The sequence below is a fragment of the Ambystoma mexicanum genome, chromosome 11, assembly GCF_040938575.1.
Source record: "Ambystoma mexicanum isolate Mex_15411 chromosome 11, UKY_AmexF1_1, whole genome shotgun sequence".
Classification (NCBI taxonomy): domain Eukaryota; kingdom Metazoa; phylum Chordata; class Amphibia; order Caudata; family Ambystomatidae; genus Ambystoma; species Ambystoma mexicanum.
The window spans coordinates 576563525-576588824 of record NC_090934.1 but is presented as its reverse complement, the minus strand read 5'-3'; the positions used below and the strand labels follow the sequence as shown (position 1 = coordinate 576588824).

Here is a 25300-nt window from a genome sequence, read left to right as displayed (position 1 = left end):
AAGGTGGTGCAAATCAAATATCTAACTTGCCTGGTGAGTAATCATTATTATGCATTTTATGAAGCGAGGACTATGGCCTGAAGGCATCTGGGCGCTGAAAAGTGGAGAGCAGCTCACACACAAAGAAACAAACCTCAAGTAATCTAAGAAGCAGAGAGAGAACTCAATAAGTGAGTCTTTAATGCTTTCCTGAAAGGGAAATATTCAGCCAAAGCTCTCGGATGTAGCGGAAGAGCATTCCACAGACTGGGGGCCCGCACTGAAAAAGAGCAGCCACCCAGTCGCTTTTGTTGAAATGTTGGGATTTTTTTGAGGAGAACATGCGTTTCAGAACGGAGACTGCGTACTGGACCATACTATAGAGGAGCTGCCCTGGGAATTCCATAATGGGGGTGGCTGCGTACTGGACCATACTATAGGGGAGCTGCCCTGGGAATTCCATAATGGGGGTGGCTGCGTACTGGACCATACTGTAGGGGAGCTGCCCTGGGAATTCCATAATGGGGGTGGCTCATCGATCGGCTGTGTGAGCTTTCACAACCTAAAGCTATTTTGGACCTGTTGTGGCAGGCTAATACAGTTTCACGATAGTGTGCTTGTCAACCACTCAACATATTTATTCTATGACACGCTTCACCATTGTACACAAATACACCCTAAAAAGTCATACAAATGAGAAGACCGTAAACATCATGATAACCCAACCGTTCATCGTGGGCATGCCATGATATTTACACAATCTGAAACACACCAATACAGCACCTTCTCCAGGTCCAAAAAGAGCAAATATCCACAACAGACTAGCCCCATAACACTTTCCAGTGCCCCAGCCCACCTTCCCAGGTTCCTTCAGCTGAGGAAAAGCTTACTGTTGCTGATCATTTAACTTCTCGGTGCTTGATTGCTAAATCCCATCTTCTCCTCTCCATGCTGCCCACCCAAGCAGAATGGACATCTGCAACCTGGGGTTTAACACACTTTCTGGGCGCCGAAACATCCACGGCAAACCATATAGGACCAAATAAACATCTCACTGATTACTGGAAGGAATAATGTACCAGTTGAACTCCTATTCATTGGACAAGACCGGATGAAGTGCCGTCTTATTTCTAGGGATACCATATGATCCACAGACTCCTGCTTTCACATGCTTTGTTGGTTCAATACCCCATGCTGTACTGGGAGCATGCAGCTTCCTTGGCATCTTGACGCAGGTGGAAGCAACTTAGGCCACTAAGCCGCACTCAATCTCGAAGGTCATAAACTGATGTATTGTCCGCGACTCCATCTTCTCAAGGAAATCTTCCCAAGGCAGGGGCTACCTTGCGGCGCCTCCAGCCATCAGCCTATTTCGCCCCCGGAAGATGGGCATCAAGGGTTGTCTTTTTTGCCCCAAATACATGAAATTGCATCCCATTGTAGAGGTATGAGGGAAGCAACACTTTGGCTGGGGCAGCATTACATTTGTGCACCGTGCGTGGATGTTCCGCTCACAGCGGGGCTACGCACCTTGGAAAGTGTACGGCCCTGTTTCGCAGATGGTCCATTGTGACGTGGACCCATCTCTGCCAAAGCTAGACTGTAAATAGCCATTAAACACACACTGCTAGGAAGTGAACACTGAACAGAGTAGCTGGGAAAGACAGCGCGTCCCACATTACCTCATGTTCCGCTCACACAGCTTCCCATTCATCTTTATGGTGTTTTGACATTTTCAGTTTTCCCACATGATGCCAGAGAGGTCAAGTAGGTATGCAGAGAGAGACACCACGCACAATTAGAAAATGAAATAGGACATTGCAAGCCCCGGGTCTGCTGGAAAGCATAAATGTCTGTCTCTCCAGTGGATTTGTGAATGGAGAGCGTCGTATGGAATTTTGAGAAGGTTTGCAGGTTTATCCCTCACTTTCACTTTCACAGGGCCAGCAGGTAGCCTTCCACTCGTTCAAGCTGAATCCACTCCAGGCAATTCACACAGGCCTTTTTGACATGTTTGATCCTCTTCACTTTTGTGACGGTTTTCAGCCTCATGCGTTTTCATCCGATCGTAACTCAACCATCACACCAGCTCTCTTTCTGTCTACCTGACACTTTCTAAGCTTTTTTCCCTCCAAATCTTGTCTCACCTCACCCCTATAGCTCTGCTTTGCCAACTCCCATCTCTGCTGCCCCGCTCCTCTGCACACACCATTCCCTTGAATCCTGTCACCCTTCTTAATCACTCACCCTGCCATGGAAAGGACCATTGTCTAGAACCCATGTCATAAGATCAACTGTTCTTCCAGGGATAATAGAGTTCATTACAAAAGCTGTCTGGGAGAATGGTGGGATGTACAGAGTGTGCACTGCGTCATACGGCCAGCAAGCTCAACAGGCACAACCCCTGTGGTGTTCCAACTTCACACACAAACAAGCATTTAGTTGGTCACCCACATCACGTAGTCTCTGGATACTTGGATTTCAGGTTACTTCCTACTTTATTTTCTTACAGCATAATTTCTGAGTTCTTCAAACAATTCTTGCTCCTAATGGAGGAGACAGCAACTGTGTAGGAGAGTAGTCTGGAGCCGGGCTTAAGTGTTCCTCGCTCTCCTTCGTTCTGTGCTCACTTGCATGTTCCTCACTTCACCACTGCTAGCTCTGTCCACTTTCATCCTACTCCTGACGTGTAACATTCTGGCAGAGTGCAATGAGTGGAGCCATACACCACAACCCCCTTCTCACAAAAGAGATCCACGCAGTGCTTTAAATGTGATGAGACATCGAGGGAGAGCCGGCTGTAGCAAGGGGCATGGTCCAAGGGGGCATTGGCTGATTTGAAGATCTGCAGTCAAACTTACAATCAAAACTTCAGATATGTGTATAACACGTGTTAGGATATACCAGTAAACATCATGTTAATGCTAGTCAGATAGCACAGCGAATAGAGAGTTTGCTTTGACAGCCGTGCAGAGCCTGCCCATGCAGGTTCGAATCCCAGCAGTGCCAAACTCAGCCTTTCATCCTTCTGAGATCGATAAATGAGCACCACACACCGTGGGTAATAATAAGCAGCCGGGTTTGTAGCGCTATATATAAAAAAAAGTAATATTTCTTATAGTTCCTATTTAGTTTGTCTGTAAACCACATAGCCCCGGCCCACTTAAACCATTGGATCTATTCATTATTGCAATGACATGTACTTTGCAGACTAATACACCGGCTGCTCAGGAAGCAACCTCTACCCACTATGGCTATCACATTAGCCCTGCACTGCAAGCCTTTTACTGGCTCCCGGTGGCCAAAAGGATTACATTTGAATCCATATGCCTGGTTCACCGGGCATACTATCGCCACGGGGCTGACTACCTACAGGATACTTTTCTGCCCTATATCCCTGGACATACTCTCCGCTCTGGCAGTACCTGCCTGGTGGACACTCCTAAATTCCATCTGTCTAGCGTAGGTGGCCGTGCGCTCTCCATATCGGCAGGCAAGTCATGGAATGATTGCCTGTCACTCTTAAGTGTATTGAGAATCACTTCCATTTCCGACGGTCTCTAAAAACATTGCTATTCTAGATTATAGTGTGCCTGCTTGTTGTGTATATCCTAGCGCCAAGGTGCCCTTTGGGTGAGCGTGCACGGTACAAGTTTTATAACACAACATAACATCTACGGTGTTGTTTGGCTGTGATTTTTTAATCTCAAGTGCTATGCAGCTTCTCACTCTGCATATTTGAGTGCTGTGCGCATCCTCCAAACACTTAAAGGTCCTTTCAACTGACAGGCTTATTTTACATGCCTACACCTAATGGAGGGATTGAAATGGAAACGTTGGTGCCTTGCATACGCAGTTCTGTTTAGGACACTGCCAGGCGAGTGAGGTTTACATATACCCCTTTCTGATCTTTACCTCCAGCTGTGCCAAACCTGTGCAGGTGCAAGACACGGCTATGACTGCATCTCTCTGTGTTTGCACTCCCATGTTGTGCTTGCTGCTTCAAATGGGCTTTCCACCTCGGGGGCAACGTTTGCCTTGTGTGCTTGATTTGCAGACATGTGCAAATGATCTTTGGGAATCCATGCAAATTGCTCCCATTCCCCAACTAGTGTGAGCAGTTTGTTCAGGCAAATTAGAAAATACTACTGTGAAATATATCCGATATGTGTGCTGAGGTGAAATATGGTTGCATAGCGCATTGATGCCTCCAGGGGTCTCCTGAGCTATACCAAGAGATCTTTGGGAGTGAGGAAGGTTATTAATCCAGTCCAAAGTTACAATGAACTAGCTGAGATAACCAAAAGCTAAGTGAGTAACCCAGCAGATGGAATAGGCCAGTATAACTAAATATTACTTATTTAGGCTTGCAAGCTACAGAGGTAAATAGGACAAATTACCACACTTTGTGAGGAACAAGTCTGAAAAGCGGTTTCGCACGGCTGGTTGTTCCAGGGTTGTGGAAAGCGCGTCGCAGAAGGCGCCCCTTACTTTCGAATGGTTGCTCTCTGGTATGCACTCCTTTAGGCCTGGACTGCCCTGTCGCAGGCCACGCACAGAGCAGACATGACCCTTTCCAGACGCCGGGCCGCCCACCAGTTCCCAGGATGAAAACCCTAAAGTGCACCAGGAGAGGTCTATTCTTTTTTTTACATTTCCTGCTTGAACATCTCAGGTGACAACTCTTTAAGGCTTAGCACCAGTGATCGAAGTGTGCGGGAACGGTTGGGATCGGTGTTCCGCTTCTTTTCTGTTTTGCTGTTAACAGCTACATGACTTTTTACAATTTTCACCATTCCAGAAGTGTTCTTTGTGAAGCTAAAGCACCCTTCTGCACTTTAACACCGGATATCAGTTACAGCTAAAGTGAAATGCTGCAAACCAACATGACTGCAACCCTTGAAAAATGTGTTGCCTGGTGCTCCCTTCCTTCCTGCTCTGTCCTCTGCAAGAGTCACAGATCCACTACTTTTCTGGCATACGTCTACTGCTGCCTAGCACCCGGACTGTGCTCCCTGCACCCAGGTGGAAGTATGGTCCAGAATCTCCCCAAGTATTGACCAGCTCTGCACCAGCCTGGGTGCAGGGGACCGATGCATTGCTGAGTGGCAGGTGAATGGCTTCTAACACAATCTCTTTGTGAATAAGGAGTCCGGTCTGCAGTAACTGATGGTGACAGCACATCATAAAGAGTAAAAGAGTTTCTCTGAGTTGTGGCACAGTTTAGAAACTCGATTTTCCGTGTGCTGTCAGTCTAAACCTTTTCACTAATCACACCGCCTACCATCTCTGCTCATATTAACCTATGACCTTTGAAGAATCTAATCAAATAATCTTGGAAGTGGGAGACATATGAGCGTATGTGATATTGGTTCTGTAGCCAGGATCGTTTTTTCCCCAGTTTAACCTCAATTTGGTCAAAGGCTTCAGTGCTCTGTAGTGAGTTCATGCCGGTTGGCGAAAGAGTGAGGTGTACTTGTTTCTTAACTCACAAGCAACATCAATTTTCTAAATGTTTATGTGAATTTTAGAGTATAAGTTTGATCTGATTGAGCATGCGGAAGACCCATTCTTCACAACAGTGAACGCTTTCTCATGCTGTCCCCCAATATCCCAGTCCATGGTGCTTGGGAGGGTGATAGTGCATTTTAAACTTATTGATCAGCATATTGGACAAGCTTGCCAATGAGTTCAAATCGAGAAGCTACTTTCACTTTTGGAAGTTGGCACTAGGATTAAATCACCAAAACTATTCACCTATTCCACCCAGCAGATCTGAAGCTGAAGGCAACTTGAGTTAGGTTTAATGGATCAAACTGGACATGAAAGACTCCATGGCCCTGTACTAACCCATAGCACAATGCAATCATTACATTGGCAGTGGGTTACCGTGTCAACGATATCTGGAGCAGAATTTGAATCGACTGGCACATCACTGTGGAGCGAGGGCAGAAACTGAAAGGGCAAAGGCACCAGCTTGTACTTGGAGACTTCCATGAAGGTGTAAGGACACTGGTGGAGCCCCACTCCGGCCAGTGGCTGGTCTTGTGCACTGTTAAAAGATGGTCTGTCAGCTTCAATCAAATGGGTACCCTTTCTAAGCACAGTCGTAGTACACAGTAGTCCATATTTAGGACAGACCAAGGTTCTGAACGCTGAATAAAGATAGTAAGTAGTTGTTGGTCACTACAAACTACCATCAGTAAGGGTGTGATTTAAAAAAAAGAAATTCTGAAAAGCAAATTGATGATGAGGAAACCCTAGGAAGAAAAAGGTAGGTAAGACTAATTGGAAATCTTCGATGCATTTAGAAATCTACTATCAGAAGTATAAGAACTGTTATTTTGGAAATACCCCAAATAAGCTCTGACCATTTGGTCAACGGAATCTGGCATCTGTTTATGTCATTTCAATAATTCATTAAAATCTAGCATTTTAATACCTGAAGTGCCTAATGCGCAAGTGAACGCGACCACAAACATCCATAGAAACTGTATACATTTATGGCGTGCATGGGCTTATACAAGATGAATGGTGTAGCAGTCGCTGTACACTGTACTTCATTGGTCCTGCCAAAAGAGCTGCTGTAAAACAGAGGGATTCTGGAGGAGGGAGCATGGGGGTGGGGGGGGGAGTTAGTGTTAATGTTATTTGAATTATATAAAACTAATCTCAAGATCACTAAGGACATGTAAATGGAACAATGAGGCCATCAGAGCTATTGAATGTTGTCATCTAATGAATTAACCCAATAAGAACTGGAGCAAATGTCATGTGCTTGCAACATGTGAATATGAGAAAATAAATAGAATCTTTAAAATAAAACAGAGGATGCCAATTGCTAACTGGAGGTCTTTCTTCCCCCAGATTGGACTGACGTTCGCCATCGTCTTTGGAGTTATTATATACAGGATCTCCACTGCTGCGGCTCTAGCCATGAGTTCCAATCCGTCGGCACGGTCCAATGTTCGAGTTACGGTCACTGCCACGGCGGTGATAATAAACCTGGTGGTCATCCTCATTTTGGATGAGGTGTATGGATGCATAGCCAGGTGGCTGACTCTAATGGGTTAGTAACTGCTTCAGTTGGGTGGCTGGTCTCTTGTATACTCATTTTAACATATTTCTATCAATGTATTGCATTCTCAAGGGATCTTTTTCCTTTTCACTAAACATCCAACTTATTTTTAAATATTCCCTGAATGGATCCACTTTTCTGAGATGGTGTTGTGTTTTGGGAGAGAGAGGCATTAAAGAATATTTCAATAAAGAACATTTGAATGTAAGGCTGTCTGTCTTCTTGTATTCTAATAATCCTCCAATCTCTGCAAAAAAATCTACTACTTGATGACAAATAGGCTCTTCTGGTTGAGCAAGAAGCTTTGTCCAAATACATCAGATGCATAGACAGAAGCTTCTAATTTAAGGCCCACATGCTCTGTTACAATTCCCACAACACACCGGTACCCATCCTCATCCTATTTTCTACCAATAGCTCTAACTCTCTTGAGGGGCACTCAAGCTTTACCTATGTATATGGCATGGATCGTAATCTAATTCTTCTACATTAACGTTAATGTTCTTATGCACCATGTCCAACTTTGATTTTTTGCAGAAGTGCCAAAAACAGATAAGACTTTTGAAGAGAGGCTAATATTCAAGGCCTTCCTGCTAAAGTTCGTCAATGCCTATACACCGATCTTTTATGTTGCTTTCTTCAAGGGGCGGTGAGTACATGGGCAAATGTTTACATGTTTGGTATCTTAACTGCTATTGACAAATCAAATTGAATAGAAGGCTAATGCTGCATGTGTGATAACTAAGCTCTCTACATCCGTCGTGCTGTACTGTTCAGCGTCGTTTCTTTGTAGTATGAGACTTTCTCAGAATGCAACATATATGATGTCCATCCATTGGTTTAGTGGGTTGTGGTATTCATTAAAGAGCCCAAATGTGTTTTGCTTCGTGCTCTATCTCACTGCTATTTGCATATTTATGGGTTCAAATATTAGGGAGGGAGCGTTTAACCATAATATTTTAGCGTTTAAACAGAGGAGCCCCTTTCTTAAGGCAGTACTAGGTCCGTATACTTCTTTATTTTTTAATAGTTTGCCGATGTTGGCTTTCTTACAGTTTTACATGGAAGTTTTCTTTAGCTCCATGTATCAGCAGCTATATGTTGACACTGATAGTACAGGGTTTTTATGATTTATTTGTGGGGCCTAGGGCCATCCCTCTCTCCCTCATCTTACCTGGAGCTCTCATCTCAACCCAGGCATTTGTAACCCTGGGTTAGTATTATTGAACGGTAACCCCTACTGTCTTATCCTTATGCTAGCAGTTATTTCCCTAAATGCAGGATGACTGACTCCCTCAAGAACTTGCTATCTTTCCCTACTCTTGTCACATGTTACTTTTATAATGGAAGTCGGAACAGTTCCTGTAGGAATCATCTTGCCACTCACACCCACTCTCACCTTTCCATTCTACTCTACCTGCTCCTTCTCCCTTCTCTCCTCCCCTCCAGTTTACGTCCCCTCTGATGTTCACTCCCATTTCCTGCCTCCCCTATTTGGTGTTATCTCTCTCATTCACATCTCCTTTCACTTACCAATATAATTTCTCCCGCGATACTTCTCTTCCTGTGCTACTACTACTCCCCTTATCACCACTACTCTCCCCTCCAACCACTATTCCTCACCTCCAACCACTATTACTCTCCTCCAACCACTACTGCTCTCCTCTCACCACTTTTACTCAAGCACCCTCTTTCACCCAGTACCAGCCTACTCATGGTCATGCCTTACTCTATCTTCACCACACATGTGCCTCACACTCATACTGCAGAACAGCTAACACTCCTGAACCAATATCTCACCTTTTCCAATAATCTCTTTAAAGATCCTCCACTCCCTCTTTCCTCCTGCTGGTCTCTTGGTCATTGTCCATCTCCACTGCTGACCTGACCCGATAGACCCACAATTCCTGTTTCCTTCCTCCACTCGCAGGGATTTGGTTCTCTGCCACAATACAGTCTAATTTGCTTTCCCCTCCCCAGGAAACTGTTGAACCTGTCCTCAGTTTTATTACGTCTCCGATTGTGTTCCTGGTGATTTAGCCGGGTTTTGCAGGAGCTCGCGCCAGTGCATCCGACCGGGACCACACTGTCTCTGTGATTGCCGCGTATACTTGTGGCTTCTCCTTATGGCTCTCTCTTTCTTGCTCTCTGGGCGGCTCTGTGCTGCTTCGGGTTGTGTGCGAGTCTCACAGTAGAACTCCAGGTTCGCTCTAGTGATGTTATGGCTGCTCATTCAGTCTGATAGTCTGGCATCTTGCTGGATCTACAATAAGAAGAGAAAATCTGGCAAACAACTGATTTACGCGGGATGGTAGGAGACGAGGGTCTGCACACAAGCATTCAGTCACAAGGGGGAGAAGTGGGGCGTGTGCCCTCCCGGCTCTTACCAGTGATAGAACTAGTTCGGGCTCCCCCTTTCTGACATGGTCAGGTCCTTGACCATGTCACAATGACTTATTATGAAAAAGAGTAATATTACTGGAAAGACTCCAAACAATTCAGCATGAAGAATTCAGACAGCTTAGTCATCTCATAGCCAAATTAAACCTTCTGTTGACCTGAGCAGGATGAGAATGCTAGCAGAGATCTCAGATCTGACTCCATAACCTAAGCCACACTGCTAAGAATCAACACTGTGTGTGAAAAATAAGAAGGGGCCGCAAACCAACTCTTTTGCCATCTAGTTTATTATACATGAGACAAATCAAAGTGTGTTCATCGTTTCTACATAGAAGACATTATGCTTTTATAACAAGTCCACCAGGAGTTATTCTACACATGTCGTGTACTAAGAATACCATAGAATGAAACCTCTGCAATGCCAATAGAAGGGCACTCTACCCTTCTCTGTTTCGCACATCATTATCTTGTATATGTGTTGAGTCAGAATAATAATCCAGTACATTATCATAATGTACCAGTTTGTGCTCAGTGAGCAATGTAGGACCCTTGCATATTTTTTTGAAAAAGTCATGACTTTTCTTTCAACATTTTTTATCCCCCACAAGTGGTCCGCTGCGATCTGCCTTCTGAGCTCTAGTCCTATACCCAAACCTCCCCATTAAGGCAGGGTTCCCCATCTTATTAAATAGCAGTATCCAGTTGAGCTTTACAGAATGAACAACGAATATGCAACACATGCCCACTCCGTTATCTGACCAATTGTACAAAAACATGGTTTCACTTGCATATGCGTAGTGTACATGCAAGTAGAGAAAACGTGTGCACTCTGCCGGGATCCTGCATCACAAACAATAACATGCCTTGGCACACGGTTTTGTGCATTAGAGTCGCGACTGTGAAAGAGGGTGACTGCTGGATGTTGAGAGCGTGAGACTGGCAGGGAGAGATAGGCACAGTTGCATATGCACCCCTGAGTCATAGAGTGATGAGCTTGCAACTTCACTAGTCCCTGCACTGGTTTCCCTGTGCCTGGTCGCCGCTGTTGTGTTCCAGACACAGGGGGATGTGTGATGCTGCCGAGAGCTATTTCTGGCCCTTGATAGCATTGAAACTGGGGAAAAGCCAAATCTACATTTACAGTAACTGGTCCTTTATTACACATCACTGCAAATGAGCTTACTGACCGTATGCGGTGAGGGAGGTAGATCTCAACTCCCTTACCCCTACACCGGGGTGTCAGTGATCCTGTGTCCCCAATGTCCATGTACTAAGAATGCTTGGACGAAATGACTGCAGATCCATTAGAGCCCACAGCTAGTCCCTCCCCCACCTCACAGGCCACTTGTGAAAAAGAGACTTGCTTAGTCCAAGCTGCACTCCTTGCATCTCCTCACCCAAATTCGTTGTGAATCAGGCTCAGTATGTCTGGGTCAGCCAATGTACCCCCACCTTCTAACTTATCAAGTCTTACTGATCGTGTTGGATTGTGTTCATGCAACCTCTTCAGTCTGCTACCACGAATTTGATAACTGGGCAAAACTGCCCATGAGCTACATTCATTAAAGCAGAGTTTAAGGATCGTAGTCTAAATAGTTAAGCTATCATACTATGTGGGATCAATTTCCCCACAAGAACATGTATTGCAATCTTTTCAAATGTTATGAAATGTCCTTAATGTACAGAAAGGTCTTTTGAGACGCAGTGATATGAATTCACATAGAAATTGTTTTCAAATCATAATCCTAATTTGTAGTGTATCAAAGTAAATCTGAACGCCAAAAAAATGCAAAAATACCTCCTATATCATATTTAAATAGTAAAAAATAATGCAGGAAAATTAATGTTTGCTCAACAGAAATTGATAACAAAAAATAAGAAGGAAATTCAGATCGAAATTAAGGCACCGCACTAAATGCAAAAAACAAAATAATGAGACCAGAATACCTATTAAGTAAAACATAAATGCAATATTAGATAGAGTAATTGCCTTATGGCCCCAAAGGTACATTTTCAAACAAAAAAGTATTATACAAATTCATTACCAGAATTAAATAAAAAAACATGCTTTATCAATCACAATCAAACAAAACACCTTTTGGGTAAAAAAACAAATTCACTTGGTTCAAATGACATTGATAATTACTTATATTAAGATTGAATGCTCTATTGAAACTGAAATTATCTATTTCAAACTTTAAAAAGTAAGATAAGGTTCAAACTATTTCATATTTAGGACAGTTTTAAATAGCAGTTGTTTTTAGCAAAAATCAAAGGTATTTTTTCTTTTACAAATCCTATCATATTAACATACTTCCAGCATTTTATATTTTCTTTGTTTGACATGTATTTGTCTATTTTGATATTTCTTTCTGGACAATTTTTCTGTATATTGACTAAAGAGTATAGGCTGCCTGTCTTGATTAGTGTTTTTTCCATGGTTTTAGGTTTGTGGGTCGTCCAGGAGACTATGTGTATATTTTCCATTCTTTCCGAATGGAGGAGGTAAGAGATCCCTATTAAATGATTATTGTCCCTCAAGTAACCTATCGTGACTGATCAGAGTGAGCTGACCTATTCTCCTGCTATTTGTGCAGTGTGCCCCCGGCGGCTGCCTCATGGAACTGTGCATCCAGCTCAGCATCATCATGCTGGGCAAGCAGCTGATTCAGAACAACCTCTTTGAAATTGGCATACCGTAAGTGGCATGTATTGTTCCCTTTGTAATTGAGCAACTAATGTCTTGCGTGCACACCATCACCACTCACGGTGCAATCAATCTGCCAGCAACTATGACAATTATTCATAGTTGCATCATCCTACGTTTGCTATGATCTTTTCCATGCAGAATTCTTGTGACGATCTAAAGAGAGGCAACACAATTAACTAAGATATTCACTTTAACCTGACCCACATGTCTCTTTAATTCAATCCCTGATTTTTATTTTGTCTCTTTGTTTGTTGTTGTGTTAACAAATGTTTGACTCTGTCAGAATACTTGTTAGGTAAGAATTAGTGCAGTCCAACTGGTGTGGGACTACACAAGACTTATCTCCTTGGTATTAGGTAACCCACCTTTTAATATAGGCCTGTGCTACACAAGTTGGTAGTGTGACTGAGCAGCCAGGCTTATCGTAAGAGGCGTAATGTGAGATGCAGAGCTGTGCAATGAAACCAGTAAATACAAGTATCCAATTAAAAACACACTTAAAGTTATATAATAAATATGTATGTATTTATACACAGAGATATTTAAAGCATTCTTTAAAAAGCAGTAATTAGCTGTAGCATTAATCCTGTTATGATTCAATTCAAACAGTGAACAATAAAGAAAGTGAGTAAGCCATTCATGTGTTACACATGTTCCAGCAGCCAGAGGTGACATCATTTGAGGTCAGTATAGCATTTATATAGTATCACATTTGCAATATTAAGTTTCAAGGAAGGAAAGGTTAGGGTTAGATCAGAACAGACTGATATGTTAAATTCTCCCAAAGGGATGCAGTCAGTCAATTATCCCAGCATTAACGTGTTCAATATTTAAAACCTGTAAGGGACCAAGCACTGCCAAAGCCAATGGGTTCATAAGGTGTCCTTTAGGGAGCCAGGACAGTCAAAGTCAATGGACAAAGTCACAGTTTTGATGTTCTCCTTCTTAGGAAAATGTTCTTAAATAGTGAGTTTTCAAAAGAGAAATCCCAGTAACTCAAGAGGAGTCACTTTTAGAAAGCACAAGCTGTAAGGCCAATGCAAGTAACTTTAGGTCAACTTAGTGTAGGGTTAAACCGCACCCAAAGCTAGCAAGCACTCCAAATGGCAAAAGGATAAAGTACCTCAAGCCCCAAAGTACCTTGAGAATGGAGAAAGGGTTCTAGCTGGTTGCCTTCACGATGCAATGTTGTAGCTCCTTGTTCATGGTCTTTGGTCGTGGTGACGAAAGGCAGGATATCTGGTGTGCTGCTGCAGAAGCACTCGAGAGAGAGGGACTCAGAAGCAATGGATTTCCATTGATTCAGTGGCTCTTTGTGGTTTTGGTGCCTTTTTCTCAGCACCAATGAAGAACGAAAAGGTCTTGTTAGGATTTCTTTTATCCCTTGGTTCTGGACTCTGGTGAGGAGACTCTGGATGCACATTTCTTGCTTCTGTGGGGTCCACTAGATGCCCAAGAAGATCTGGCCAGATCCAGACTTCAGATGGCAATGCACTCACAAGTGGTCGAGGTACTCCGGGTATTGAGCTTCTCCAGCCTAGGAAAGTCACAGCAAGTCAGAGGTTGTGCCAAAATAGAGTTTGTCTTGAGGGTAGTTGGTCATACTAACCTAAGGGAGGACGTCATCCTTTATGGGTCTTCCCTGTCAATTTGAAAATGGGGTCAGCACAGCTGCAGGGCTTCACTGTGCACTTTGCAGTCCAGCAGGGTGCTGCTGCAGTCTTCTCTCGCCTTCTGCTTTGGATGTTGTCCTCTAGTGGTTGACTCTCCTCTTAGTCCCAAAAACCTTGCTTTTTATGCAAGTTCCCATTCATTCACAGCCATAGGCTGTCAACCACACAGTAGGGTGGCAGCCAGCCAATAGGAACTGGTTTCACTCAGGTACACCTAGAGACAAAGGACAGGGAAGATTTGGGACCCTCCCTCACTTCCTGCCTTTCCAGACACACTGAAGCGTGGGACATCTTCAGGCCTGAAGTTTGCCAAAGACAAACTACACAAAGGACTCAAGCCTGATGTAAACAACAGAGTAAAATCCTAGAAGAAACTAACTAACAAGAAATGGCAATCAAAGAAGACAGGGCCATTTTGGGAAAATTGTCACCCTTGTGTGCAGCATGGCAGCTGAGGTATCAGCCTGCAGATACACTTCAAGAGGTAGTAAAAAAAGAAACCACTGGCACCAGACATTCTGGTGAGTTAGTATGATAAAATGTTACCTGAGGAATGGGTTAAAGGAATTACTATGTAACCCCCCAGTACTCCACATAGGGTGGTGTGTGCTGGACCCATAAAGTAAAGGTAAGTAAGAGAAGGGCCAGCTTATTATTCTTGGGAACAGTAATTCACTCAAGAAAATGTAGTTAAACATTAGGAGAAGTCCAAGGGACTACTGCACAAAAGGTGCCGTGTGTCACAATGCAAACGCAGATGCGTATGGAGTTTACCAGACTCCATAAAACAGTAAGGAAATCATAGTCAGGAAAACACATAAGTGAGTGGGAAAAAGGTCCCACTCACTCAGGAGTAAACATTGAAAAAAGCCCCGAGTCCAGCAAAAGAGCTGAGGGTCTCTAAGGTTAAAGGGAATTGGCACAGAAATGAAGATCCTCCCTAACAATACTACAGATGAAATCATGTCACATACATCATGGTTGTCATTTCTGCATGCATGGTAACATTGGTAGAGGGCTATTGGAAGGTCTAAACAGACTTCATGAGAGCATAGTCCTATTGTCAATGTAAATACTTGAACTACACCTATTGGTTGGCACTGGATGCCTTAGCCATTATGACTTCCAGGTGCCCAAGGCAGGATTGCTTGTCTCACCACAAAAAAGGAACATGTTCTTCCAGTTACAGTTACGATAAAATAACATAAACATGTGCCTTGTTATTCTTGCAATAGACAATGTACGTATTGAAGGTAATTCCAGAGAACAGCCATAAGGAAATTGTGCAATGCCTGGTATCAGCTAATGTTACATGGATGAGCTCATATCGAAAAATAAAATAATAATACGTTTGTATTCCCATCTGCCTCCATTACACAACCTGCCTCTATTGAAAGCAAAGGCACTGAAAAAAATGCTTATCTGCTGCCAAAGATGTTGCTCACACAAGGACTTAAAGAAAATTAATGATGCTTGCCTTATTAAAATTTCACGGAAGCAAAAGTGATTCATTAATCCGTGTTTGTCCTAGACAAGGAAGAGTCGTCAGTCTTATAAACAGTGCCATTCAGGGTTGGGTTTATAGACCTAATGAATAGTAGAATGCAATATGCTATTCAGGATATCCAAAATAAACTTGTCTAAGATCAATGACCTTATAATGATTTGTTGTGTGCTCATTGTTTGCTAATTCTGAATACCACCACACATTTTACTATTTGATTGGTCAATCATACCAGTCCCATGCAACGAGTCAGGGGCGACTCTATAGGCCTCCCCAAGTAAAGTCAGCCATGTTTCCATACTTGCAAAATGAAAACATTTATGGCCAGAAAAGTCCAATTGGATCCAATATAGTCCTTACCTTGCAATATTAAAAATATTGACAAGTCTTTCCTTCCAATATCTCAAATTTGTCTGGTTTTCTAAATTCTGCTGAATAAGCATCTGCTCTTCCAGCAGACATCTCTGACTGTTCTTCTGGCTACCTGCCTGTCATTTTTAGAGAAGGGGTCTGTGAAATCTAAAATCCTAAGAATCATATTCTTGCTTTTCTTCCAGAAAAATGAAGAAATTAATACGGTACATAAAATCAAAGCGACAAACATACTTGGACCGAGAGGAGAACATGAAAAGGAAGCAACAGTATGAAATGGACTACGATTTGGAGCCCTTTGCCGGCTTGACTCCTGAATATATGGAAATGAGTGAGTTTGTAAGATTGTCAAAATGTTAGAGACATCCTCGGAAATGTTTATATATATTTATGCACTGTTTCCAAATCGGTTGTGTACTCACATTGCCTTCATTCATAAGAACAGCTTTTGTAATTGCTGAGAGTAGGGCAGCAAGCTCTCAGTCACAGAAGTGAAGCCACTTTCCATCATTCTGTATTTTGTTCTCAACATTTGCAACAAGGTCTGAGAAAGGATAATACGTCAATGGTCATAAAGGGACAACCTGGAAGGATAAACCCCATAAAATGCTGACATGTAAAATGGATTCAAGTTTTCTGTCACTTTGTGGCAGTGTATTTCAAATAGATAAGTGATGACGCCTCCAGGGCCAGAAATGAGAATCCCCTGACATTTACAATTTGGAGGTCTCCCACTAGACCCTTTGGTTCTTCCTTACTTGGCATTGTGGTTGGACCTGTATTGTGGGGGCAGGTTGATAGTGTACTCTACATGCATTGCAAGTACCAGTGCATTGGCCGCTGGCCATGATTTTGCCAACACATAGTTCTCAGAGACTTGTGCCCCTCCAGCCAATTGAGGGCATTAACTCCTTCATCTGATTTGTTGTCACAGTTAGCCTAGAATTGCATCACATATGCTGTGCTTGCCCTTCTTATGGTGTGGGTGAGCCTGTTCATGCATATTACAGATGATCTGATCCGAAGGTGTGTTTTGATGTACACATGACTCCCATGTCTCACATTCTAAAAAGAAGTTCCAGTATCATTAAGTTAGTCACAATGCATAAGGCTGCCTGTGTTGATTGACTTGTGATGACTTATATTGTTATACTCTTTTAGCTTCAGGGCAATGTCAGTGGACTGTGCCCAAGACTTGCCATCATAATCTAGATTGTGTACCTTCTGATCGGTTCAGTGAGCTAGCCAAGTTGATGCTAGGTGGGGTGAATGTTCTCAATGTTGTATGGAGTAGCCTTCTTAAAACGTAACTGCTTGGGCTGTCCTTTGCAAAGCTCGCTGGGATAACTAGGTGAGAAAGTCATATTGGTAATAGGTGGGCAACATCTTCTAGATACTGGTTGTCCTATCCTGTTGGATTCTAAACAGGCTAAAGTTGTGCATTCTGGGTGGGTTAGTGGGATACAATTCTGTCTGTGAGGGTGTACATTCCTGAGCTTTTTGATTTTTGCTATTCAAAATGATGCTGGTTTTGTATCTCAGCAAGTGATCTCTACTAATCAGGCCTCACTTTCCAATGCTCCATTCTAAAAAAGTATAGTTCTCCCATTTTTTTCCGGGCGCTGTCTAATGACATACCAGCAACTGCAATGTGATTTGACAACATGGCCACCACAAACACCACAGAAAGACATGTGCATTCCTGAAACAGTCTGCTGGAATCACATTCTTTCCAATAGCCCCAGGCAGCTTTTAGCACTATGCACAAATGACTTCAATTATATTTACCTGCATTTCCTCATGGCCCAGTGGAAGAAATGTGGTTCCATGTAAATATAAAGCTATATCTACTTTGTTATAATGGCATACAAGGAGATACAGTTAAAATTGGTAAAACCCAATCTGATGCCATTTTATTATCAACTGGTTCCTGTGACCCCAGCCTTAGCAGAGCCATTCTTGTATTGTGTCTGGTGTTGGGAAGCCCACCCACATCAGATGGTGGATCTGCCCAGACTGCTCTTTGTTCTCTGCTATGAAGGTATGATACTTTGCTGCAATAGCAGGCCATACCTCCTCCAACAAAGGGCCTGGGAGCTTCAGTGGAACTTCCACAACGCAATGGGGAAGCCACACTAGGGAAATAATGACTGTAGTCCTTTTGATTTCAGCAAGACAAGGGGGCTGAAAGTATAGCGTAGCCAGGGATAGGTCCTGTACCAGCAGAAGTGTTCAGCCATCCGGAATATGCCCACGCCACACACCCTTCCTGAGAACCCCCTACACACCCTTCCTCAGAACCCCCTAATGTCCTGCAAACAAGGCACTCTGGGGAGCTGACATCATGTAGAACAGCCCTTGTTACAACAGAAAGGAATGCCCTCTGACAGAGTCTTGGAGTGGACCAATCCACTGTGGAAAAATGACTATACAAGTGGGTGAGACCAGGGCCTGACTACGAGGTAGGGCCAGTTGTCTGAGCTATCTGATTGGCTAAATTGCTAATCATTTGCATTTATTTACTGGTACAGGGGATGGTGCTTCGACCAGAAGCATGTTGCAGTAGGTTACAGCAGACGTCAAACAGTCCTGTTATGTATTGCCTTAAACAAGGTTAAGCATAAAGTTAAATTAGTAAAGGGGTGACATTTTACATTTTAAGGGGACAATAAAGATCATTTAGAAAACAGTGCAATACATAAGAGTTCATCGAAGAATGAAGCTGGATTGGGATCTTGACTAGGACCTTTCGAGGAGGAGAAGATGATGTTTAATGGCATGTTGAAATGCTGAGTACTTGGTGATGTTCTTGGCATTGGTGGGGTCGGGGTGTTTCAATGGAGCAGGGGGCAAGGAGCGTGAAGGAGCAGAGGCAAGCGGCAGCTCTTGGCGAGATTGTACGAGTATCTGCAATCTCAATACATGTTAAACAGTGTATTCCACAATCCTCAGTTAAGAACTGTCACCATAATCCAGTTTGGAAACAATTACAGCAGATGTGTCACCAAGGCACTTGTATCAGATTGAAATAAGGAACCATCATCAGAGACCTGTCAGATGCAAGACAAAGGAATATGGACATTGGCTTCTGAATGTGATAACATCTGATTCTCAATTTGAGATCCCAGACACTAACACAGCAGAGTGACAACGGCCCATAGATTGGAGCCACAAATGTCATGTCCAAGATATACAGGTGCGTCATATATATGCCCTATCATATCATATCCAAAAATCCACCTTGTCATGAAACAACACAACCTCTTCTCTTTAAACCTTACGTTTAAACCAGTTTGTTGTCTTTCACTAGCTGGCCAAACCAAGGCAGTCTCTGACCTTTAAAACACGTGACACACTTGTGTATGGGCGCGTTATAAATGCCACATCATATCATATCATGACTGGTATTCCTCATCTAACCTTAGCATGATGTTTCTCATTGTGGTTTTGTGGTGCAAGACAGCATGTGAGGAAGGGACTTAAATTCCACCAAACAGATAACAGATATCAGGGCTGCTACAACGAATGCCCTCAAAGCAAGTGAATAAAGGTTCATGGCTATTGGGGAGCAAAATGTTTTTGCGAATATCGATAGATGCAGCCCAGAGAATAACTGATGTGTTATTTCTGCATGTAGCACTATCGCCGCTTTAGGACTAAAATATGGTTTTCTATACTGTAGGACAAAGCTTGAGAAGGACACCCGCAATTTAGGGGCAGCTCAGAGGTTTACTACAAAAATTAAACATTGTTTAAACCACTGGTACTTTCAGGAGGTATTTTTAAATGTAAATATGTGCATCCAGAGGAAGACGAAGGATCTGATGGCCAATAAATTATCTAAAGATAGTTATGACAGTGCACTATATTGTAAAGCCAAGTGTGAGGAACCCACAGGACAGAATGATCGCCAATAAAAACAGTAAAACAAATAAACAAGGTTATGGGACGACAGATAATGAACAGAAATTAATACGCCTGGGGAACACAGGAAACTATGTAGGCTCTGTGGTACATGAATGATCAGAACACGACCCTGATTTACAATTCAAAGGCTACCTTTCATTATGAAGGCACTGTTTCGAGCCAGTACTTTTGCAAGCGTGGTCCTTTAACTCTGTATTTATCTTGTGATCTCTCCTTTCAGTCATCCAGTTTGGGTTTGTAACACTCTTCGTGGCGTCTTTCCCGCTTGCTCCACTGTTTGCTCTTTTGAACAACATCATTGAGATCCGCCTGGATGCAAAGAAATTCATCACAGAGCTGAAGAGGCCCGTCGCAGTCCGAGCGAAAGATATAGGTGAGTGGGATGGCCAATGGAAAGGCGCAAGTGGGTGAAGGGTGTTGAGGAGAGTGAAAGGTGTGCTGGAGCAGCACTGGTCCGTGGCGGGGATGCCCATCACTTCTCTGCGGTATGTGGGAACCAAGAGGGAGCTTGCATTTCAAGCACATTGCCTCTTTTCTTGAGCAACCATTGGCCATAACATACGTCTAAAGGTGATACTCTATTTACCATTTATATTTGTCATCCATTGGTGTGGTGCTTTTGTTTTGCAACTTTGTGCTCATAAAATGAGTTATTTGATGTAAATGTTGTCATATAGCCAAGTGGGGAGCACAAAGGGACAGTACACCAGAGTATGAGTACAATGGACACTTTTGTACTGCAGGATTCATCAAAACAGCTGCAAGAGTCTCACCTCAGCTGAAAATGTCTAGTCAGACTCCGTTTTACGGGTTCCTCTTGGTATCAGGCTTAAAAGTTTCCCACATCGTTCTTATTTCAGTCATTCTGCTCCCTCCTCCTGATATCAGGTTTAGGGGGTTCATCTACCCCGCTTCTCTGTTGCTAGTATGTCATTCAGACTGTTCCAGTACACGGTGTTGGGTTTCTCCTAATAGCTGTTGATAAAAGGCACATTTCTCAGCAATACTCAAGCCGGGCCAAGGGGTCAGTTCATCTCCCACTAGCCAGGGTACTTGAGACAGGCCATGTCACCTCCCTCTCAAAAGGTCCTAATCTTTATCCTTTGCAGGTCCTCTCTACTCATGTTCTGTTTCTGTCCCTCCTCGATGCTCTGCCGGGTGCTTGCTCCCTCACTGTGGATCCAAACCCTTTAGATGAGGGCCTCTTTCCTGTCCCTTTAGATGAGTGCCCAACGTTCTGGTATCTTCCTGTGGTGTCTGTCTATTGATTTCTCCTATTCTGTCTATTGATTCCTCCTGTTCTTTTCCAACCCCCCCTTCTCTTCCTTTAAAACCTCCATCTGATGTTCCCCAATCTTTCCCTCATTATCTTCTACCCCCTCCTACTAATGTTCACCAACCTCCTCATTATCTCTTTCTCCATTCTCCGCCGTATCTTGTTCTACCACCACCTCCTGATGCTCACAAACGTCCTTCTTGTCTTATCTACCACCTCATCTTGAGGTTTCCCAGTCCCCTCTGTGCCTTCTGTACAGCCTTTTCCTGATGTACACCAACCTCCTCCTTATCTACCACTGCCAACTCATTCTCCCACTCTAGTCGCCAACCACCTCTCCTAACACTAACACCTCCTTCCAGAATGGCCAACTCACGCCAATCCCCTGCCACAACCTTTCCGCAACACCCACCCTATCTGATTGTGACCCGTGGCTTGTATATCCCTGTATCCCCACCCCTTTGACCAAACCCCCTAAAAGAATGTGCACCTTTGCTGACAAATTGGTAAGTTACAGGGATCTGCAAGGGTCAATAGGTCCACCTGGGCTCACTAATTGTCTTTAAAATGCCTTGTCCACCAACTCGCATATTATATATATCTCTGCTGGATCTACGTGTTTTTACTGACTTCTTTTTTAAAATGGTAATATTGGTAGGCACTTTTGTTTGAACAGAATTCAACCAGTTTCCTTATTATAGGTGTATCCCCCATGCCCGCTCACTACCTCGTGCTCCCCCCTACTTCCCTACCTCTACATACACATACATACACATATGTGTTTTATTTATTTAATGAAAATTACAGGGAAAAACAATGTTTTTTACACAAAAATGCTTATTGGCATAGCAGATGAACAATGGACGAGACGCTGTGGATATAAGACCAGATGATGCAGGGGAGGTAGAAAAATGAAGCAGGAATGATGACAGTAGAGCAGGATGTAAGAAAGGGATAAAGGAGGAACTGCTAATTGTTAGGATGAACGGTGAGGGATAAGTGCTGTGTACATAACCATCAGAAAAGCAGGTTGAATTCTGGTCATAAAAAAGTCCAGGAACTGTGGTATGCTGTTTTACAGAGGCCCATATTTTAAAAAGCTACTAAGGGTTAGGTGGTTTAACATCTCCCACTTTGCCAGTGTTTGCTGCTCTCGCACAGCGAGTGCTGGTGGCAATGATGAACCGGTCCACGGCCTGACACACACTCTGTCCAGAAGCCATGGGGGAGATGTTGGAGTGCTCCTGAAACATGTGTGGACAGCAAGCGAGTCTGCACAAGAATAAACGAAGGGCCTCTGCTGGTGTATAGTGAATGGTGGGCACCAAGGGTGGATAGCTACACGAGTGAAGCGCATTGTTCTCTATGTGGGGGTAGCCTGCGCTTTACAAATCTGAATCCTGCAGCAGGGATGACTTAACTTTCATCCTCCCAGGTGTGATCAATCAAGTGGCATTCAAAGTGGGGCTAGTAATAGCACCTGTTATCACAGTGCTTCGAAGCTGCAGAAGTCTGGCATGCAGCACAATACAAGAACAGATTATTATTATTATTATTATTATTATTATTATTATTACTAATAATAATAATAACTCTGTCTCAGAACGCTCTGGCATGAGACAGTATTTTCTTGTGCAATGTACACTGTTTTTCTGTGCCTACTCGCAGCCCCAAACTCGTGAAGCTCGATGTCACTAATATAATATCCGCGTTGTTGTATTCCATGCCCCTGTGTCCGCCACGTGACCCTTCCCTACTTGCGCTTATTTCAGTTGTATTGGTCTCCTACATATTCCGAGATCCTCACCTTCTAAAGCATTCTGACCTGTACTCCTTGGTCTTCTTGGTCTTCCCTGACAAACCTCAGAACTAATTAACCCATCGTTGGCTAAAATGCCCTCCCATAACTACAGTTCATAAAAACCTTGTTGCTTTTCTAATGGAGTGTGTATCCCTTCACCATGCCGCATTGTGCTTCTTATGCTGTGTATTTATGATCTTCGGCCCCCCTCTTCTTTCTGTATATTTTCCCTGTATTCCATGAACTCACTTCGTGACCTTTTTCTGTATTACCACGCTCTGTAGAATGTTCTGATGCCCCTGAGAACGTGGAGACCACTGCATGAAATGGTCATTGAAGTTGAGACATAACGTTGAGCTCAGTCTTCCAAATGTCCCTTTACAGTTCCCGTCAGAGGGGTAATATTAGCAAATACCTCTCAAGCCCTTAAAATGTCAAGGTTAAAAAAAAAAGAGGGCTTTGTGTATTTGATGCACAAGAGTTGATAGTGGTTGTAATTTATCAATGGGTGAATATGATTGCATTTGAATCATATTTGTGGGTCTGAGGAGTAGACATAGAATCACAGAAGGGGTTCAGTGCCTAATCATTTGGCTCTTACTTTAAGGATAATTTATTATCACTAGACATAGCTGACACCCTTTGGTTTGCATCCAAGTCTGTGTGGTATTATTAAGCCATTGGCTTATAGATTGAGATGTCCCAAGTTCTTTGTACACAAATGAGTTCCTTTGTTGTTGGCATTTGGGGCTTGGATGGAAGTTCTGAGTGAACAAGAGTTGTTAAGTCTGTGTGGTTTCTTTGCACCCCTTGCATCAGTTGGATCTGCTGATTACTGCTTCAATACCACCACAAGGTGCAGTGGACTAGTCTATGTTACCTCAGAGATGCAAAATGATTGCATTACATGCAGAATCGCGCATCTAGATAGATGATAATTCTGCTACGAGCGTGATCGCCATGAGGTTGTGGAGTGGCATTCAGTGCCGTGCGCAGGTGCCATCAGATATTCTATGATACTTGCCACTGATTGTTCCCATCATCGGCATGCCACGGGCATCGCATGTTGAGTGAAAGTGTGGGTATTCTCTGCATAGGTGATGACCCTTTGGAATCAAACCTTTCGAAGAATCCTTCCAAGGAGCGAGTGGAGAAATCTTGGGGAACATTCGTGGATGTGCAAATGGGCGTGTATCTCCCCAGGATTTCTCCTCAAGCCGGCCAGTGAGAGCCTGAACCTCAAAGGGGCAAGGTGCCCATCCCCCCACCCACGCTGTTAAGGGACAGTTGTTGAATGTCACCATTTCTCCCGGTCCTGTCTCGTCCACACCTAAAGCATTTTAAAATCCTACATGTTCATTTCTGCTAAGAAAAGACACCTTCAGTGGGCTACGGCAGCAGCAAGACTTCAGCATGTGTTAAGCAAATGAAATGATCAGCTAATTAGCTTCATCCAACTTTTCATGGACAAAGTGTATTTTCTGGCAGATTAAACAAATATTGTCTATATCAGACAATAACTTTATCTCTTGTGTCTGTGTTTTTGTTTCTTCCAGGCATCTGGTACAATATCCTGCGAGGGATCGGCAAGCTCTCCGTAATTATAAATGTAAGATTTATTTGTGTACATTTGCATGAATAGATTTGTGTGGGAGTGGAGAGTGTACAAATGAGACATGGACTGTGATGTTTATTAGCTTCAAAATAAGACAGAACCAATGATTTGCTAGGAGAGAACATCACTTTTTGTTTTGTTAATTGGTGATCCACCCTCAGTAGACACCATGACTAGAGTGAGAGCAACATGTTACAGTGTAACTGTTGGCACTGATCCGGTAGAAAGGGTTTGCTTCCAGCACCTGTTTTCCATCCCTAGCCTTGGTTGTCATAGATAAGCTTTTCACATAAAATAGAGCAGATTGATTTCCTTGTTTCTTTCTAAATGCTCCATGGAGCCTTGCACCAGAATACAGATGCGTTATGTATTCACGCTGAGCTGCAGTGATTATATGGGTGACCCCTTCCTAAAGCATCATGTGTCAGGAACTTGAGATATTTGTTGAACCTTCCAATCACAATTTCACATTCAAGTGTTTCCTCGTAGCCTCCCATTTGTCCAAGGCCAATAACCTGAGTACGATTGTATTGGGCCGCAGAAGTCTGCAACATGTGGCTCATTCTTGGACTGAATTTCTCATGAGCCCTCACCATTGGCTATGCTGGCAGGGAATGATAGAAATTGATCATCTATAAACCCCTTAATTCCATGGCCACCATTTAACACCTGGAGTTACTGGTGATGGTGGAAACAGCGCAGGACCAGAAATATTTTGCTTTTTTTTTTAATTCAAAATATAACGCCCACCAGAACTTGATGATGTTCTCAACCACTCAAAGTTGCATGGCTCCCTTGCTCGAATGAGAAATCAAGCCCTGTCCTCAAACTGAAAATAATAAACCAGGAAGAAAGAACTTGTGAACCAAAATGACAACTACTCTGTAAAATAAAGCCCTTGGTGGAACTCACTTCACACTAGTCTAGCTGTCATACCCAAACAATGGCCAAATTGGCCTGGACAA

The 25300-nt window shown here is 43.3% G+C and overlaps 1 protein-coding gene across 5 annotated transcripts in view; it reads left to right on the top strand.

The window, feature by feature from the left end:
- Window positions 1–25300, top strand: part of ANO1 (anoctamin 1) — an 802432-nt gene that overhangs the window by 723671 nt on the left and 53461 nt on the right. For all 5 annotated transcript variants that reach the window (XM_069623444.1, XM_069623442.1, XM_069623440.1 and 2 more), the window contains 7 exons: window positions 6847–7048; window positions 7595–7706; window positions 11905–11962; window positions 12055–12155; window positions 15902–16047; window positions 19864–20016; window positions 24277–24329. In XM_069623444.1, the coding sequence (XP_069479545.1) occupies window positions 6847–7048; window positions 7595–7706; window positions 11905–11962; window positions 12055–12155; window positions 15902–16047; window positions 19864–20016; window positions 24277–24329 (825 nt within the window). The remainder of the gene's footprint in view (window positions 1–6846; window positions 7049–7594; window positions 7707–11904; window positions 11963–12054; window positions 12156–15901; window positions 16048–19863; window positions 20017–24276; window positions 24330–25300) is intronic.